Source organism: Miscanthus floridulus, chromosome 10 (assembly GCF_019320115.1).
Source record: "Miscanthus floridulus cultivar M001 chromosome 10, ASM1932011v1, whole genome shotgun sequence".
Taxonomy (NCBI): domain Eukaryota; kingdom Viridiplantae; phylum Streptophyta; class Magnoliopsida; order Poales; family Poaceae; genus Miscanthus; species Miscanthus floridulus.
This window is the reverse complement of record NC_089589.1, coordinates 127334276-127353708: the sequence shown is the minus strand read 5'-3', so window position 1 is coordinate 127353708 and position 19433 is coordinate 127334276. Positions and strand designations below refer to the sequence as shown.

Sequence of the window (19433 nt, the reverse complement as noted above, 5' to 3'; positions counted from 1 at the left end):
CTTTAGCTTTGGTGCTTCAGGGAAACTAGTCAACTTCGGACAGTTCTTAATATCAACCTCCTCAAGTACAGGAAAGGTTAGTTCATCTTCCTTTCCTTCTGTTGCCACCCATCTCTCCAAGCTCTTCATGTCATGTAACTGGAGTTCCTTTAGTTTTGGAAATACTGTGGATGCCAAGCTTTGCAATTTGTATAACTTCTCCAAGTAAAGAACTTGAAGAGATTTGAAATGACAAAATTCAGGAAATTCCTCACACAACATAAAACCAAGCAGCTGAAGCTCAGTCAAGTGTTGCAACAGACTATGATTGGTTATCCATGATGCTAAACCGGTGCCCTTATAGTTAACTATCATTAGCATCTGTAGACCGACATGAGGTTTAAGGGCATCTAACACCTTCTTATGACAATCTGGTTTTTCAGGGGCATCATCATTCCACTTGAAAGATAAGTGTGTGAGTTTCTCTTTATTTCCAAGACTGGCTTCTTTTGCAAGTGCTTCTGTTACATTTTCCAAACCACTTAACTCTAACTCTCCACCAAGGTTTAAATTTCGAAGTTCTCCAATAGTACTGCAGCCTGGCCTAGCACTGACACCAAAATATGATAGAGTCTGTAGAGAAGTGACCTGTCCAAGTCCTGGAGGCATCCACGTCAATAAATTGCATCCATTAGTAAAGAGGTGCCGGAGGCTTGACATATACTTCATACTCTTTGGAAGCTGACAAAGTTTTGGCAATGAGAAACGTTCAGTGTCTGTAGATTATACATAATGCTTAAATCTTCAGGGAGTTTCTTCAGCTCCCGATTTCCTGATAGATTAAGATACCTTAGATGCTGTATCTTTCCTGGAAGGTGTATCTGCCCTGGAAGGTATACATTTGCAGGAAGGTGTAGTGCTCGCAGTGAAGTGCAGTTTGATATATCCAAGTAATCATAATCTTCAAAAAACAAAGTCTGGAGCATTGGAGATTGTTTCTTCAAAAATTCATCCAATAGAGATACATCATGATGTCTGTTCGACCCAAGTACCTCTGTGGCATATTCTGACAAGAAGACATGGCGAGCAGGATTTGGTAACAACTTCTTAATGCTTGGCTTATCTACTATAGTGACACATTCTTTCCCCATAACAGATAGAGCAACGTCGTGCATAAGATCATGTATCTTGCATATGGTTCGCTTACGAAGAGACAACCTTGTCCCGAAGATGCGATTAATTGGAAGAGTTTGCTTGATATCTTGAAAGAATGACCTCCAAGTAAGCTCCTTGAAAATTTGTGCTGCTACAGTTTCTGGTTGGGCGTCATCTTGCACAGGTATAAAGTCATGTGACATCCACAGCTGAATGAAGAGATCTACATTGATCTCGTAATCTTTGGGAAATATAGCACAAAATGCAAAGCACTGCTTCATATGTGATGGTAGTTCATCAAAACTGAGCTTGAGTATCGGTAAAATTCCAGTCCTCTCATTAGAAATGTTACTTTTGGCCAATATATCCTTCCATTCGTTCGTACTAGTCTTAGTGCCCATCATAGAGCCAAAGGCTTTGGCAGCCAAAGGAGAACCAGCACAACGGCCAACAATACTACCAACAATGCCTTCCAGCTCATCACTATTTGGATTTTGCAAGCTGAATGCTCTACTCTGGATAATTTCGCTCAAATACTCATCAGTCAGCTTTTCAATATTATGGGCTTCAACCACACCCATGGTCATAATTTCGGCCACTTTTGAATCACGAGTTGTAGTCAGTACTGCACTGCCCTTGCCACCGTGCTTAAGGCAGGTCTTTAGTTTTCCCCACTTATCAGCATCCCGATTCCATACATCATCTAACACAATGAGGTACCTCTTTCCACTTATTACACTCTGGAGATCCTTCAATGCTTTTTCACGATTTTTCTCATTGGTCTGGCTGATGTTGCTTGCAATGGTACTGACATAAAAATCATCTGATACACAGCACCACCTCCGAAGCTCAAAATGCTTTTCGATTGCCGGCTCATTATAAATGAGTTGGACAAAGGTGGTTTTGCCCATGCCGCCTGGCCCGACAATAGGAAGAACCATGAGATCCATGTTGCTAGCGTCATCAAGTAGTTTCCTCATGATTTCCTTCCTCTCCTGGTCTCTAGATCTGCTAACAATATCCTTGTCGGAGTCATCAACTACATGATCTGTCTCTCGCCACTGCCTTGATGGTGGTGCTTGCTGCAGGTGTCTGAAACCAAATGCATTCATCTCGGTGACCAGTATCTCAATGGTCTGCACAATCCTGCGTAGCTTCTTTCCCATCCTGTAATACAATGGGATTACGAGCTCGAAATAGGTGCTGCAGGGCATCCATGCCGAGCATGCTGTTTTGTCCCTTCTTCTTGGCTTCTCGCCGAAGTGCCTCATACTTGAACTCATCAAAGACGTCATTGGCCTCATAGGCTGCTGCCTTGAGGTCTTTGAGCCAAGCTCCTACTCCAGGTCGGAAGGCTCCTTTCTCCTCTGCATCATGGATGATGTCCAGGATTGCTGGCAGCTTGCGCTCCAGGACCTGCGCTCCTCCTCCATGCCTTCCATCACCTTGTACTGGTCCAGCAGGTAGCTTGATGCCTTCTCCTTCACCATTGAGATTAGTGGCCCAATCACTAACTCGGCCATTGTTGCTCTCACAACACACAGAAACACATCAGATGCAAATTTGCTTTGCAAGTGCAGAGGAGTGGCAGGACGATTAATCCTAGCAGTGTCCTCCTCCAGCCTACATGCAACGAGAAAGCATATTAAGGTTCTGTATGTAGTCAATCTCATAAAAAGATGGATCAAAAAAGAGAAGCTGATGGACCTACCAATATGTTTATGAATTGCTTCAAGTATTTAGTGGCTGCACCAGCCGGGTTCCCACAGTTGTGGTGGAGATGGACAGACCAACCCTTCGATTCTGCAGTGACAACTAGTACAGAAGTCGGGTACCAAAGGGGGCGATGAGTTCAGGGAAGAGAGGACTTGCCACAGCAGGATTGCAAGAGTTAGGTGAAATGATAGAGGACTTCACAAAGAGAAGTGAAGTATTTGTTTTTGTTGGTTGCTTATGGGCTTATGGCATATAGAGATTCTAACAGGGCAAAAGTGCCCTTCATACAGCTTTATTCGAATGCTCATTCTTTGCAGTAATCCTATTCTACAGATATCTGGAAAAGAAAAGGGAAGAATTGGATTCAGCTTTAGCAAAGAAGCAAAGAATTTTCTTTTCTTCTTCCTCTTCTAGACTTTGCCGCTTTGCTCCACATGTCCTCCGTTTTGCTTGTGAGCTCTAAGGAGGACTTCTTTACTATGTACTAGTGGTCCACAATAGTTGCATTCGAAAATAGAGTGACAATTAAAGTTTGATTATCTGATAAGTAGATTCCATCTTCTTTATTTCTCTGTTCAGCCTGGCAGTGGCAGCATAAGAGGGGATGTTGCATCACACGAACAGGGGAAATAAGTTGTATAGGAAACAGCACAGTCTGGAAACCAAAGCAGTCAGTGAGTCAGGTAATCAGGTGACCCATTTATTCCAAAATCACGTTAATTAAGGAAACAAATGAACTAATTATTCTCTGAGCATAGGAGACACATACGGAGTAACTGGCACACACAACTGGTTGAGACCTTGCTAAGCAATCAAGCATCACCATCACACACACTGAAACATCACCGAAGTAGCTGGAGTAAAAATTTGAGAAATTCTCAGTCAAATTGCCAAAGTTTTGCAGAAGATAAATAAAAAGGAAAATGACGGAGCAAGATATCTGAGGAATTTTGGAGAGCGAAACATGGGAGCGGAAAATCAGACTTGGTAGCAAACCTTGTTCGGGACTGGGAGTGGTAGCGGTAGCATACTGGAAATCATTCCAACGCCGCCAGAGTCGGCAGTGCGTTGTAGACGGTAGGACCCACCGGCGAGCCTCGAGGATTCCACCCTTCCGGCGCCGCAGTTCACCTGTTCAGGGGAGTGCCCACCACGGTGGCTCCCCCTCCTCCCGGACACCTGCGCGCGCCGCCGCCGTCCTGTGCGAGTGTGCTTGCGGCATGGACGGGTTCGTCGGCAGGTGCGAAACTGAGCTCGTGGGCCAACTAAGATGGGCCTAAATGCAAAGAGATCCAAATTCTTGTGGGCTGGCACATGACCGAGGCGTAGCGCCGGCGCTGCTCCTGTTTGATGGAGTGGCCCATCATTCATTCCCCCACATATGACGAACTTGTGTATTATCGGGATGGCCCATAAACGATGTCGAAGACACGGCCGGGGCCAAGATTACGGGCCTTTTCGGGTTCAATGGCTTATGGCTGGCTGGCCTCACAGTAAACACGCTTGGCAATCGAAAATGGCCTAACGTTTGATGGGCTTATTGCGGCCTGTAAACTACAGAGGCTGAAGACAAACAGAACAGGCTTTATGTTCCCCTAAAAAAAATAGGGACATGCATGCACCAAGGTTCACAGAGATGAGTGCAGAGTTGGACCAAGCCGAAAGGACAGAAGCTCAAGGAGCACGGAGCAGATATGCTTAACGAAGATCGATGAATATATATTTTTTTAAAAAAAACAAAGATCGGTGATGCACACTACCTGCAGCAAAGCTTAGTTAAAGCATCTCAGCGATTGTTGTGCCGGCAGTACCAAAGCAGTCAGCGATTGTCAGTGAGTATCATATACACAGCAGAAATTCTCTTGCTGGCACCAATACAGAGTTCCTATGCTCGGTAATCGGCATTATTCACCCAACAGTTGGGACTAGATCATGAATTATCTGTGTCGCTCATGGATTGCAGCAAACAAAACTACAAATACCAGCCGCTGCCTTTTTTCGAAGAAAGGATGGAATGGAACGAAGCAAGCAAGAAATGAAAAGCACAGACCGACAATAATCTATTAGGCACGAGAACACACAGCACACCATGCGCGCGAACTGCCGTTTGGGTTACGATCTGAACGCCCTCCTTGGCTGCATGTTCCCTCCATTGACTTGTCTCCGGATGTCTGTTTCACAGATGGATCGATTCACAAACATAAGAAGGACGGACCAGTTATGATTTAGAAAAGGATGGTGGCCACGAGACTTACCGTGCATCTCAGCTCAGCTATCGCACCGGGTACCAGGAAAAGTGGCTTCATGTTTCCTTAGGAAATGTCTATCTCAAGAATGTGCTGAATCTTACCCCAATTTTTGTGTTTCTTATCCTTAAAGGTTTCACTGAGCTTGTGGCACCCGCTGATACTAATCTTCTTAAGAGACTTGGGCAGCTTCGGAAGAGGCTTCGCCCTTATTTAGTTCTTTAAAAGTGCACTATATAAAAAGAAGATTTCTCGTAATATTAAACTTACGGTACATGTATGGAGTACTAATTGTAGATGAAATCAAAAATTAATTGTACAGTTTGCTTTAACTTTGCGGGACGAATCTTTTGAACCTAATTAGTCAATGTTTGAACAATAATTCACAAATACAAATGAAATACAACAGTAGAGAATCGTGCACTATGCAAAATTTACATGTGCAAACTTTACCAAACTAAACGCGCCCTTCGTCATCTCGTTGCAGGACCAAATTTGCAATGTCTGGAGCGACACCAGGCGCTCCATCTTTTCTGGCAACCTATCCCACTCACAACAAAAAATGCAAAGCTCGCGCAGACCAATGAAGAATTCACTATCTTCAGGAATAGATGCCAGCTGGCTGCAACAAAGTAGGAGTTTGTGCAGTTGCTTTGGTGTGTCTGCATGGTGACCCAACATCCAGCTAGGATACATTGAGCCCGTGTAGCTCACAATAACGAGCCCTTCAAGATTGTTTGGGGGACAAAGGCCCTCAAGTACCTCTGTATCACCATGTTCGCTGGTTGGCAGCCAGCCCAAACCAGCCAACCAACAGTGTTTTCCTCTCACAATAAACCAGCACCAGCCAGCCTAAACCAGCTCAGAAACTAACCAGCGAACAGGCTCTATGCATGTCTGGATCAATATACCCGCCGAATAGCAGTTCCAGTCCTCTGAGTCGCTTCTTGTGGCTTAGCTGGGCTTCAAGAGCTTCCTCTTTGCTTCCAACAAACCCAAGACCCTCTATTCTCAGAGTGCCTCGAAGTTTGTTCAGATGCATCAGCTGCTTCAACTCGTACCCTTGTTCCTCCTTCACTCCAAAGGTTCCCAGTGTTTGGAGTGACCTCATGCTACCAATGTTGGGGAAAGCCGCCTCGTCGAGATGACGCAAATGAATTAGATTAGCCATATCATCAGGAAAGGATGCTTCATGATAAGGAATATCTATGATCTGCATATGGTAAAGCTTGCTAAACGTGCTTGGCAAAATTACATTCAATGAGTGACCCAAAAAATGGAAAGCAAGATAACGTAGATGCTTCATACGATCAATGGATGCTGGGACTGATAAGTCTTTTGTATGACAATTTTGTTTAGCCCTTGTTTAGTTCGCGAAAAGTTGGAAAATTTGGCTACTGTAGCACTTTCGTTTTTATTTAGCAATTAGTGTTCAATCATGGACTAATTAGGCTCAAAACGTTCGTCCCGCAATTTCCAACCAAACTGTGCAATTAATTTTTTTTCGTCTACATTTAATGCTCTATGCACGTATCGCAAGATTCGATGTGATGGGTACTGTAGCACTTTTTGGGAAAACTTTTCGCGAACTAAACAAGCGCTTAATGATCAGCAGCCGCAGTTTCCTCAGCCTCATGAACAAACGATCCAAGATCTTTTCTAGGTCATGATTTCTTTTCATCGTTTCCACGGGCTCCGCATAAGCCTCCTTAATGATCAGGGTGCGCAAATTTCCAATGTCCAGAATTTTCTCAATGACCTTTGCTACATTGTTCGTCTCAATGAAGAGATGGAGAACCCCTCGTGGCATATCTTTTGGTGAGTCATTCAAACGAATTCTAAAGAACTCACTTCCAGAAACCCTCACTGCCAACTTGTGTAGCAGGTCATGAATAGTGAATGCTTCAGTCTTAATGACAAATTTTGATATTTGTACTTGCAGAAATGAGAATTTCAATAATTGATCAAAGTAGTGCTGGCCTATATCTTCCAGATCCTCTGTTCGGTTACATCCGGTGTTTACGAACCCTTGTGCTATCCAGATGCGAACCAACTCATCCCGTTTAAATCGATATCCTTTGGGAAAAGTGCTGCAGTATGCAAAGCATCGCCTGATGTCAACACCAAGCTGCTTATAGCTCCACCACAGAGCTCCCATGGTCTTTTTGAGCACATCAAGGTTCGCTGTTGTCTCCCAGGAACGGGTACTTTCGTTCTGAAGCTGCTTTCCTACTGTTACTGCTGCAATAGGTGACCTGCGTAGCCTGTTTGCAATCTTTCTTCCAATGTTCTCATATTTTCTATATTCATCATCAGTTGCAAATGGTCCTGCATGATGCATGAGCAATGATAAGTAGACCTTTTCTTTCAAATCAGGCATTGGAAAGAGCTGCAGATGAGCACCAAGAGCTCCAGCTGCATCCCCTTTTTGAGCTGTCACAAGGACTCTGCTTCCACTCCGTGCTGCACTGAGTGTGAGCATATCAAGTAGAATATCCAGTTCCTTCTGATTGTCATCGTTGACCCAAAGATCATCCAGTACCAAGAAGAAGCGTTTGTCTTTCAATGTTTCCTTCAATTTTGTTTTCAGACTTTTAGGACCTTCATTATTAGGTGGACGGCTCTGTGTGGTCTGCTCCATCATATCACGAAATACATCACCCACGCTGAATGTCTCCCCCACATGAATGAACATGACAGGGTTGAAATGTCCTGCATACTTCTCATGATCACAAACATATTGTGCCAGGGTACTCTTCCCAGAACCCGTAATGCCATATATGCCAATCACAGAATAAGGTTTGCTGGTGCTGGAGCTTGCTGCATAGGTATCTGGTGCCTCACGAAGCATCCTACTTATATCCGCACGGTCCTTCTCTCGACCAAACACTTTTTGTGCACTGTCTCGGGACAATTCGTCAATTTCTTTCTGCTTGCTGCTGCTTTCGTTGGCACTGTTCTTGACAGTGGAGCTGCTGCTTTCCTTGTCAGTGTCCTTGGTGGTGCCACTGCTACTATTCTTATCATTCAACAGATCTGATTTCTCGGAGGTATCGAGAATTTCTTCTATGCGCTTTATTCGATTCTTCAGACTGATTCTTTCGGTTATTGGCACTAAAGATTCTACTGCACTGGTATCCTTCTGCAAGAAGCATGGTTCAAATAATTATTATGAGGACAGCGATGCACTCTGGCGACTCATAACCCCTTAAAAGCACACTTCATTCTATAACGTGCAAAATGAAACGTTAATACTGGCTCCTAATTGTTGTACAAAAATAGTATTAATATTGATCATATGAAAATGGAAATAGTTAATTTAATACCACTAGTCTATCTCTATCAACAATATAGATTAGATTGTCTTAAATGACTAAACTTCACTATGGAAATACCTGAAAACTTTATATCGTATATGGAGTATCTTAGTATTATTAATTGGAGGCTCCCAATTGATCTCAGTACAATAGAAAGATCTTGCCATCGAATAGTTAGAATTCAATCAGTATTGATAATAATAGGAATTGGATTTTTTGAAATATTACCCACCACTTTCATTATAAAAAAAAGATAAGATAACCACTTAACATCTAAATTACCCACATTTCTACATTACTCACTTCTCTCATTCATAAGAAAAACTAAAATATCAATCAAGCCTACGTCAAGATTACCTAGTTCTATCATTATTGTGAATAAAATAAAATATACCCCGAATTTACATCTAAATTGCCAATACCTTGCTACATAAAAAGTTTGAAATTACTGTAAATTACACATGTATGTTTCTGAATTACCCACTTCTATCACTATTAATGTATTAAAAGCTAATTTTGAATAACATACATGGTGTACCAAATTTCAAATCATAATTTGGTATCTACCTACCAAATTTCAAATCGTAATTTTAGCTCACAGTAGCTTTCCTGAGGCAGTAAAAATCGATATAGACTCTTTGTTTTGGTATACTAGTTATGTTGCATAGCTAGAAATAACAAGACAAATATTTCACAAAGATCAAAAGGCAAATATTTTGGTATAATGATATTTCAGTATCTCAATCTGAAATGATAGTTAGATGGTACCTTGTCACTTTTGATTCCAAAAATTCCATATGACCAATCTCGACAAAAACGGACAGTTGCAAACCATGTGAGCATAGATCGAGCACAGTACCACAGTAATAACAAAGAAGTTGACTCCCCCTCTTTTCCTTCCTCATTATCTTCTTCTCTCTCTTGCTCTGACGTCTCTCCCACTTCTCCTTCACAACTTTCTTTTTCTATCTCTTCCTCTGATGTCTCTCCCTCTTCTTCATCTTCTATCTCTTCTTCTGATCGAGCACTGTACCCCAGTATTGACAAAGAAGTTGGCGCCCCCTCTTTTCCTTCCTCATCATCTTCTTGTATCTCTTCCTCTGACGTCTCTCGCCCTTCTCCTTCACAATTTCTTCTTCTGTCTCTTCCTCTGACGTCTCCTCCACTTCTCCTCCTTCACAACTTTCTTCTTCTATCTCCTCTAACAGTGCTCCCACTTCTCCATCTTGTATCTCGTCCCCCTCTCCTTCCTCCACTTGTGTCTCTTCCACTATTTCTTCCTCATCCACCATCTTCTCTGCTGCCCTACGTGCTGGGACCGCTGGAACAAATTCAGAGCCTCTGGACTCTAGACAAGGGGGTTGCCGGGTTGGGTTGATAGAAACAGGAAGAAGCGGCACACCTGATTTCGGTAGTATGACACTCCTGAATAGTTGTCCCAGCTGCTGGTACCAACTCTGTGCACACTGCACTACTGAACTCCTGAGTAGTTGCCCCAGCTGTTGGTACCAGCTCTGTGCGCACTGCAGTACAGCAGCACCGGCGATGTTTATGGCTCTACAGATGGAAAACAGGTCCAAGTTCTTCCCAGAGTGCCACCACCCTTGAATCACCAACTGCCCCCGCTGGATCATGCTTTGTGCGCTCTTCATTACAGCTGCGAGGGTGACATGTATCCATCGCCCAAAGGAACTCCCCTTGCAGCGGGCAATCCAGGCGCAGGCAGCACCGAGTTGGTTCTCCACCCAGCCGCTGTCATCATCCCCAAGATGGAGACCCTTCTCGATCCGGCGATAATCGAGAACATCTAGGATGTCTTCGGCTTCATACAAGGCAGACTTGAGATCCATCTTCATGTTGTCCAGTATCTTCAGATCGCTTCGAGACGGATTGTCTTCAGCTGCTCTAAGCACCATCTGCTCCTCCACGGCACTAAGCATCTGCTTCAGCTTTCTGATAATATCATTCTCTAGCTCCTTGAGCTTTTTTGATGTGTCGAACACTAGGTAGGCAAAGATCTTGTTCAAGAGCAAGCTGATAATGGGTGACAGAATCCAACCTATTACAGTTAACAACCAGGCTACCCATCCAAGTTTCCTCATCAAGTCTGCCATGGACCACCAATGTGTTAAAATTAGTACTGCATTGCAAGCATCTTGTATATCTTTCCTGATGTCTACTGTATTTTTGGCAGCTACGCAGAGAGAATAAGCTTACCAAGTCATCAGTCATGGTCACTGCTGGTGCAAATCAGGTAAAAACTTACTTTCCTATTTTGCCTTGTAAAGTTTTCAAACTGAGCCTTATGTTTCCCAATTTACTTCTGTTCATTACTTCTTTGGGGGCACACTCTTCCTTTCCTGTTTCACTGCTAGACCTTGAACTTGTCTTACAATCTGGTCTTTTGTTACATTTATTTTTTCAGGCTTTTGTGAACTTGGTCCTCACTCTTTGTGATGCTGGTGATTCTGTTGTCATGTTTGCACCATATTATTTCAATGCCTACATGTCATTCTAGATGACAGGTGTTACTGACATATTAGTTGGTGGTTGCGATCCCATGACACTTCATCCTGATGTTGGTACGATGATTCTCTTCTTCTCCTTCCTGTTTCATTGGAAAAATTGGTGACATGTCTTATATCAACAGTCTGTTGTAAGAAATTTGTTGTACTTAATGCTGGTTCAGGAGCATCTGCTTCATTGGCACATGTTCAACTTCCCTTATAAGTCTACATTATCTTTTAGCTGATGAGAAGAATATGCTTTTGTAAAATGCAACACGTCTAGTATAAGAAAGTATGCATTGGCCGTAGTTGATAATATTTCATTTTGGAAGCATACATTACAATTATTATGTCTAAAATTGCAGATTGGTTGGAGAAGGTTCTGAAAGAAAATAGCCCTATCCCTAAACTTGTTACTGTTGTGAATCCGAGGAACTGGAGCTTTTATTCCCAGGCCTATGCTTAGGTAATCTCTCCACAAATACTTGTGTTTGGAATCACTATCCAATATTTTATAATATTGCATTGTCATTCCACTGAAGGTGCGAACGCGAACTCGGCAGGCTCAATAATTCATACTGCACCTGTGTAGCTACAGCAGTCCTAGCTGCTGCCGTGTCCATGTATCCCTCCGGTGAAAAAGGACATAGATATAGATGGGCAGAGGGAGCGAAAAGCAGTGAGCAGGACCCACACGTACGGCTGACTATATTTTTGGATTGAATAAACCCTCGCCCACTTTTTTTATCATGGGGCTGCTGTTTTCTTCTTGCCATTGCAATTTTCCAAAATGCTGATCTGCCCGCCCGCCCGCCCGCCCGCCCGCCCTCTCTCCCAATCTCATCGTAGCGCGTTTCTTGAGTTATCTCTGCATGTGTACATACCTGCTGTCAAAATTTATTTTCTGCGGATCGAAGAGTAGGATTAATAATCAGGCCGCGTTTAGTTCCCTAAGTTGGTGCTGTCGGATTCACTGTAGCATGAAGTATCGCACTGTAGCATTTCGTTTGTATTTGGTAATAATTGTCCAATCGTTGACTAATTAGGCTCAAAATGTTCATCTCGCAAAATATAACCAAACTGTGCAATTAGTTTTTTATTTCGTCAACATTTAGTTCTACCGTAAATTTGATGTGACAGGAAATCTTCTTTTTGTATAGTGCCAAAGTTTGAATTTTAGAGTAACTAAATAAGGGCTTAGGCCTGGTTTAGATTTCAAGTTTTTTCACTCTCTCTCCATCACATCAAATCTTTGGACACATGCATGGAGTATTAAATGTAGATAAAAAAATAACTAATTACACAGTTTGATTGTAAATTACGAGACGAATCTTTTGAGCCTAGTTAGACCATGATTGAATAATAATTGTTAAATACAAACGAAAGTGCTACAGTATCATATATTGATTTCTAACCCTCATCTAAACAAGGCCTTAGCTACATGTGTTGCATTTGTTGTGAAGGACAGAAATTGAAGACTGCCATTATATATCACCTTGGACGTACGAGTAGGCAAAGTTGTTGACCTGCTGTGGTCGTCTGCAGGGGCTGCACCAAACTTACAGCATGCATGTGACGCCCATCCTGTCCAGTCCCCACCATCGCACTACTGGTTGGCAGCCACTGCCCAGAATTCAGTGTCAGTAGTAGTATGAGCGTGGAGGCGTGCGGAATCATTCGGCGCTGGTTGGTTTCTGGGTTGGTTTAGGCTAGCTGATGTTGATTTATTGTGGAAGGAAAACATCGTTGGCTGAGTGGTTTAGGCTGACTGAAATCAACAAGCGAACAGACTGATTATTCATGGTCATAATTCCCATCAACGCTCGTCTCGAAGTGCATGGTGGGTTACAGAGAGATGCCTTGTTTAGATTGAGGTTAGAAATCAATATTTGATATTATAGCATTTTTGTTTGTATTTGATAATTATTGTTCAATCATGGTCTAACTAGTTCAAAAGATTCGTCTCGTAATTTACAATCAAACTGTATAATTAGTTATTTTTTTATCTACATTTAATACTTCATACATATATCCAAAGATTTAATGTAATGAAAAAAGTGAAAAAACTTACAATCTAAACCAGGCCAGACGCTCATGTCCCACGCGTGGACGGAATCATTATTCATGGTCATTTCCCATCAACGCTCATCGCGTCCTCCGCCCATCCACGCTCGTCTCGTCCTGCTGCACTTACATGAAGTGCATGGTGGGTCACAGAGAGAGACTCATGTCCTTGTCCAATGCTGAGGATATATCTATGGTTCTTTTATGGGATTTACATGTGCACGACTGCACTGCACAGCATATGAGCGCGCCGTAGGTGGCGTGGTGGTACATGACTTGTTTCCTCTAATAAAGTTTAGTTCATATACGATATTTAGACGGATGAATGGAATATTAAATATAGACTAAAAAATAACTAATTACACATATTACGACTACTTTACGAGACAAATTTTTTAAACCTAATTAGTCAATGATTTGACAATGTGGTGCTACAGTATCACATGAGGTAATGACAGATTAGTTAGGATTACTAAATTCGTCTCACGGATTACTGTGGACTTGTGTAATTTATTTTATTATTACTATCTAAACACTCCCACGTGACACCCCATATGACACTCCAACATTTCATGGGCCTAGGATTGGCTAGACAGACCTATAAGTAACCCACACTAAATAAAGCCGTACAAGCATGCAGGCAGGCACCGAGGTTCAGAAAAAAAACGTATGCAGAGTTGGACGAAGCTAAAAAACAGGGCAGAAAAGAGCAGGGCGTATCGAACCAAATCAACAAGAATATACCAGATTTATGGTCATAAGAACAAATCTCATATACAAACCAAACTGTCTCTTGCAAGAATTGACCAGAATGTATATGTTCTTTTGAATCACAATGTAGTTCACAAGCTCTACAGTCTACAATGAGCTTTACTCACTCAACAATTGGGAACACATGAGTACAGCATTATCTCTCGCGCTCATGGATCACAGTAAACAAACTATATTTGCACGCCATTAATTGTCCTATTGCAAATAAAGGATAGACTATAGAGCGAAGGAAAGGGGGGAAAAAGCACAAACCCACAACCAATGAGGGATGAGAACACCCACCTGCAGTTTGCGTTACGATGTGAACGCCTTTCCTGGCTGCAAGTACAGACTTGTCCCCCGCTGCCTGTTCCACTGATGGATCGATTGACAAACATACTGTAAGACCCAAGGATCATTATTAAGGTTTGGTTAGGAATGCAGCAACCTCTATGGATTAGAAAAAGGAAGGCGGCCAAGAGACTTACCATGCTTCTCAGCTGAGCTGTCGCTGGTATGTTGAACAGTGGCTTCATCTTTCCTTACAAACAAATGTATTGCTCAGAAATGTGCTGGATCATATCCCAATTTGGGTGTCCCTCTTCTTTGCAGGTTCTACTGAGCACGGGGCACCCCTGGATATGAATCGTCTTAAGAGCCTGGTGGGGCAGCGTCGGAAGAAGCTCTATCTTATCGCAGTCCCAAATCCACAGTGACTGGAGCGACACGAGGCACGCCATATTTTCCGGCAACCTGTCCCAGTCACAACAGTAAATGCAAAGCTTACGCAGACCAATGAAGAGTTCACTATCTTCAGGAATAGCTGCCAGCTGGCTGCACTCGTAGAGTTCAAGTTTGTGCAGGTGCTTTGGGGCATCTGGATGGTGGCCACTCAACACCCAGCTAGGATACCTTGAACCGTTGTAGCGCAAGATTGTGAGCTCCTGAAGATCCTTTGGGGGACAAAGGCCCTCAAGTACCTCTGCTTCCATGTCTGGACCAACCCTGTTGCCCCAGCCGAAAGTCAGTTTCAGTTCTCTGAGTCGCTCCTTGTTGCATAGGTAGGCTTCAAGAGCTTCCTCTTTGCTTCCGACAACCTCAAGCCCCCATATACTCAGATTGCCTCGAAGTTTGTTCAGATGCATCAGCTGCTTCAACTCATACCCTTGTGCCTCCTTCACTGAGAAGCTTCCCATTGTCTGGAGTGACGTCAGCCTTCCAATGTTCGGGAAAGAAAGGGAAGCTGAGATGTGCCGCAAATAGATTAGATTAGCCATATTTTCAGGACAGGATGCTCTGAAGCAAGGAATATCTATGGTCTGGATATGGTAAAGCTTGCTAAATGTGCTTGGTAAAATCAGATGGCCAACAATGAAAGCAACACGGAGATAACGTAGATGCTTCATCTGATAAATAGATACTGGGACTGACAACTCGTTTCTACAATGCCGTAGCTTAACAATCAGCACCCGCAGTTTCCTCAGACTCATGAATAAACGATCCGTGACTTTTACCAAGTCATGATATTTTCGCATGGTGCCCCTAGGCTCCTGAATGATAAGGGTGCGCAAATTTCCCATGTCCAAAATTTTCTCAACAATCTCTGATCCATTGTTGGTCTCAATGAAGAGATGATGAACCCCTCGCGGGATTTCTTTTGGTGAGCCATTCGAAACAATTCTATAGAACTCACTACCAGAAACCCTCTCTGCCAACTCATGTAGCAGGTCATGAATTGTGAAATCCACTGCCTCGCCCAAAATGGTTCTTCGTCGTACTTGCAGAAATGAGAATGTCTGTAATTCATCAAAGTAGCTGTATCCTATATCTTCCAGTTCCTCTGTTCCGTTACGCCTGGTGTTTACAAACCCTTGTGCTATCCACAGGTCAACAATCTCATCCCGTCGTAATGTATATGCTTTGGGGAAAATGCTGCAGTATGTAAAGCATCGCCTGATGTCAACACCAAGCTGCTGATAGCTCCACCAAAGAGCTCCCATAGTTTCATCCAACACATCAAGGTTTGATGTTCTTTCCCAGAAATCAATTCTGCTTTCGCTCTTAAGCCGTGCTGCCACTGTTATTGCTGCAATGGGTGATCTACGAAGTTTTTTTGTAATTTTTCTCCCGACGGCTTTATATCTTTCATAATCATTCCCTGTGACTTGACTGTCTTCTAGGGCATAGTGCATGAACATTGAGAGGTACTGCTCCTCCTCTAAATCAGGTATTGGGATTTGCATTTTCTCCTGAGCACCTAAAGCTGCTGCGGCATCTGTTTTTTGAGCTGTCACCAGGATTCGGCTTCCACTCTGCCCAACAAGAAGCACATCAAGTAGAATCCGACGTTCCTTCATATTGTCACCGTTGACCCAGACATCATCCAGGACTAACAAGAAGCATTTGTCTTTCAGCTCTTTTTTCAACTCTGCTTTTAGACTTTCAAGATCATTGTCTTTAGAGGGCCGGCTCTGCGTGATCTGCTCAAGCATATCACGAAATATAAGATCCATGCTGAATGTCTTCCCCACAAGAACGAACATGATAAGGTTGAAATGTCCTGCATACTTCTCATGATCACAAACATATTGTGCCAGGGTACTCTTCCCAGAACCTGTAATGCCATATATGCCAATCACAGAGTAAGGTTTACTGGTGCTGGAGCTTGCTGCATAGGTATCTGGTCCCTCACGAAGCATCCTAATTATATCCGCACGGTCCTTGTCTCGACCGAACACTATCTTATCAATATTTATGTACAACTTGTCAATTTCTTTCAGGTTGCTCCTGCTTTCTTTGGCAGTGTTCTTGACAGTGAAGCTGCTGCTTTCGTTGTCTGCATCCGTGGTGGTGCCACTGCTACTATTCGTATCATTCAACATATCTGATTTCTTCAAGGCAGTGAGAATATCTTCTATGTGTTTTATTCGATTCCTCAGACTTATTCTTTCAGTAATGGGCACTAATTCTGCTGCACTGCCATCCTCCTGCAAGAAGCAAGGTTCACATAATTATTATGACAGCCATGTATAGCCCGTTTTAAAAACATACTTCAATTCTATAACGTGCAAAATGAAATGTTAATAACGGCGGCTAATTTTTGTACAAAAAGGTATTTGTATGGATCATATGAAATGGAAAGAGTTAATTTAATAGCACTTGTCTATCAACCCTATGGACTAGCTGTCTACATAAGCTAGCTGTCTTATGTGAGATCATGTGATGAAAAAATTGGTTTGAGATGAAATTGAAACTGTAAAGTGATTTGTATTATGGTATAGGTTGATATGCATGTGTTGCTTATTTATGCTTTGTAATAGCATGGTGATTTGGAATTTTTGCATGACATGCTTGTGTGAGGTGTTGTGCGGATTGACTTGGGTGAAATAAATTCACAAGCATAAGCAATGTAATATAGAAAAAATAAATGGTCAAAATGTAATTTAGCAGACCGTGTCATGTCAAGGTGTGCTTTAAAAAGGAAAATTGTGGTAGCATAAGAAAAGAGGCATCCTTATTATCCAAGCCTTTTTTTTTAGCTTCCTTAAACTGAAGTATTGGATTACACTCCCTAAAATCATTTCAGATTTCTTTCTTTTTTTCATTTTGGACCATTTTGACGAAATTCCACATCGACAAGACACAGACTGATCCATGATATTCAATTCATCATTTGATAAGAGCCTTTTTACTATATATATCTTTGAGCTGGTACTACTAATTATAACAAGGGAGGTATAACAAAATTTTGTATCTATGTACTGAATTTCAAGTTGTAACTTTAGCTCACAGTAGCTTTCCAAAGACAGACAAATCAATATATATATATCATAATATGGTGTGGTAGACTCTTAATTTTGATGTACTAGTTATTTAGCATAAGTGAAAAGAACAAGGCAAAATGTTTCAAAAAGAACAAAAGGCAAACACTGGTGCAAGAATGCAAATCTAGTATGTCAATCAGAAATGATGGTAAGATGGTACCTTTTTACTTTTGATGCCAACAATTCCATATGGCCAATCTCGATAAAAACATAGCTTTGCAAACAATGTCAGCATAGGTCGAGCACAGTACTGGAAAATTGACAAAGAAGTTGGCTCTCCCTCTTTTCTTTCCACATCATCTTCTTCTATCTCTTCCTCAAACGATGTCTCTCCCACTTCTCCTCCTTCAGAACTTTCTTCTTCTATCTTCTCAGACATTGCTCCATCTTCTCCATCTTGTATCCCCTCCGCTGCCTCTCCTTCCACCACTTGTGTCTCCTCCACTATTTCTTCGTCATCCACCATCTCCTCTGCTGGCCTACGTGTTGGTTCCACTGGAACAAACACAGAGCCTCTGGACTCAAGACATGGGGGTTGCGGCGCTAGACGAGAAACTGGAAGAAGTGCACCGGATCTGCGTAGTATAATGCATCTGAATAGTTGCTCCAGCTGTTGGTACCAGCTCTGTGCACACTGCAGTACTGCAGCACCCGCGATCTTTATGTCTCTACACATGCAAAATAGGTCAAAGTTCTGCCTCGAGTGCCGCCACCCTTGAATCAGGAACTGCCCCTGCTGGGTCATGCTTTGTGCCCTCTTCATTACCGCTGCGAGGGTGACATGTATCCATCGCCCAAAGGAACTCCCCTTGCAGCGGGCAATCCAGGCGCAAGCAGCACCGAGTTGGTTCTCCACCCAGCGGCTGTCATCATCCCCAAGATGGAGATCCTTCTCGATCCGGCGATAATCGAGAAGATCTAGGATGTCTTCGGCTTCATACAAGGCAGACATGAGATCCTTCTTCATGCTGTCCAGTATCTTCAGATTGCTTTGAGACCCTTTGTCTTCGGCTGCTCTGAGCATCGTCTGCTCCTCCACGACACCAAGCGTCTGCTTCAGCTTTGGGATAGTCTCATTCTCTAACTCCTTGAGCTTTTTTGATGTGTTGAACACTAGGTACACAAAGATCTTGTTCACGAGCAAGCTGATAATGGGTGACAGAAACCAACCTACCACAGTTAAGCACCAGGCTATCCATCCAAGTTTCCTCATCATGTCTGCCATGGAATCCATGCTTAGTTTTCCGGGAGGGGAAGAAGGGGCTGAGATGAGGGAAGGAGGATGGATGCACCAATAGTGCTTCTCTCCGTTGGTAGCTTTCAGATATAATGTGTGAATACGGCTGGCTTTGATTTTAAAGAAGCAACTACTTAGACTTGCTGGCCTTCACACTGCAGATTTTGAATTGCCTTATATCGTACGTACCACGATTGGCCTAGATCTCGATACGTATGTATTTTTATCAAGAAAAATAAAAAATGGTGGTATCGAGGTTGTATCACATGGACTTCCATTTAAACAGTAGAGCAAGTAGTAAGTGTCAGAGTAGAAACTTGTCTCTTCCCAATCTAAAGATATGATTTGGTGTGGCCACGGCGCGGCCTCAGGGTGGCCATGTCGCCGGCTTTTCGCGACCGTTCGATCGGCTGCGCGGACGGCCCAGATCGGGCGAGCCGCGGTCGTTTTACAAAAAAAAAAACCCTTTAAGTTTTCTGAAATCAACCCGCGCTTCAGACGTCCTCTCAGAAATTTTTACAAAAAACGCCTCGTATTATTTCCAAATCAACGCTCAGTCCAGACCGGATGGGCACTGGTTTGTTTGCAAAAAAGACCTCCACTTTATCGAAAATCAACTCGCGCTCCCAGACACTCTC

At 42.9% G+C, this 19433-nt stretch overlaps 2 protein-coding genes and 1 pseudogene across 5 annotated transcripts; all 3 read right to left on the bottom strand.

The window, feature by feature from the left end:
* Positions 1 to 3166, bottom strand: LOC136489572 (disease resistance protein RGA2-like; annotated as a pseudogene).
* A 2792-nt stretch (positions 3167 to 5958) lies between these two features.
* LOC136489571 (putative disease resistance protein At3g14460) lies at positions 5959 to 9314 on the bottom strand. The gene is made up of 3 exons (XM_066486166.1): positions 9182 to 9314; positions 6655 to 8238; positions 5959 to 6309 (listed from the first exon to the last, which is right to left on the bottom strand). Exons 1-3 carry the CDS (start codon positions 9254 to 9256, stop codon positions 5959 to 5961), a joined length of 2010 nt encoding a protein of 669 aa, XP_066342263.1. The 5' UTR covers positions 9257 to 9314.
* A 1531-nt stretch (positions 9315 to 10845) lies between these two features.
* On the bottom strand, positions 10846 to 18874 carry LOC136487190 (putative disease resistance protein RGA4). 4 transcript variants are annotated; one of them, XM_066484315.1, is made up of 5 exons: positions 17719 to 18874; positions 14223 to 16721; positions 14038 to 14133; positions 12992 to 13104; positions 12324 to 12543 (listed from the first exon to the last, which is right to left on the bottom strand). In XM_066484315.1, exons 1-2 carry the CDS (start codon positions 18790 to 18792, stop codon positions 14277 to 14279), a joined length of 3519 nt encoding a protein of 1172 aa, XP_066340412.1. In that variant the 5' UTR covers positions 18793 to 18874; the 3' UTR covers positions 12324 to 12543; positions 12992 to 13104; positions 14038 to 14133; positions 14223 to 14276. The 4 variants fall into 4 exon arrangements, with proteins under 4 accessions (XP_066340413.1, XP_066340412.1, XP_066340411.1 ...); XM_066484316.1 differs by lacking the exons at positions 12324 to 12543; positions 12992 to 13104 and adding an exon at positions 10846 to 11021; XM_066484314.1 differs by lacking the exons at positions 12324 to 12543; positions 12992 to 13104 and having other exon boundaries at positions 13753 to 14133.
* Between the last annotated feature and the right edge of the window lie 559 nt (positions 18875 to 19433).

Excerpts from the sequence above, each read along its gene's own strand:
- LOC136489571 (XM_066486166.1), bottom strand. The coding sequence starts at position 9,256 with ATGCTCACATGGTTTGCAACTGTCCGTTTTTGTCGAGATTGGTCATAT. Across the intron at positions 8,239-9,181 it reads TTGGAATCAAAAGTGACAAG|AAGGATACCAGTGCAGTAGA; the intron begins GTACCATCTAAC and ends TGCTTCTTGCAG. Across the intron at positions 6,310-6,654 it reads TTTTCCCAAAAAGTGCTACA|ATCATAGATATTCCTTATCA; the intron begins GTACCCATCACA and ends TACCATATGCAG.
- LOC136487190 (XM_066484316.1), bottom strand. The coding sequence starts at position 18,792 with ATGGATTCCATGGCAGACATGATGAGGAAACTTGGATGGATAGCCTGG. Across the intron at positions 16,722-17,718 it reads TTGGCATCAAAAGTAAAAAG|GAGGATGGCAGTGCAGCAGA; the intron begins GTACCATCTTAC and ends TGCTTCTTGCAG.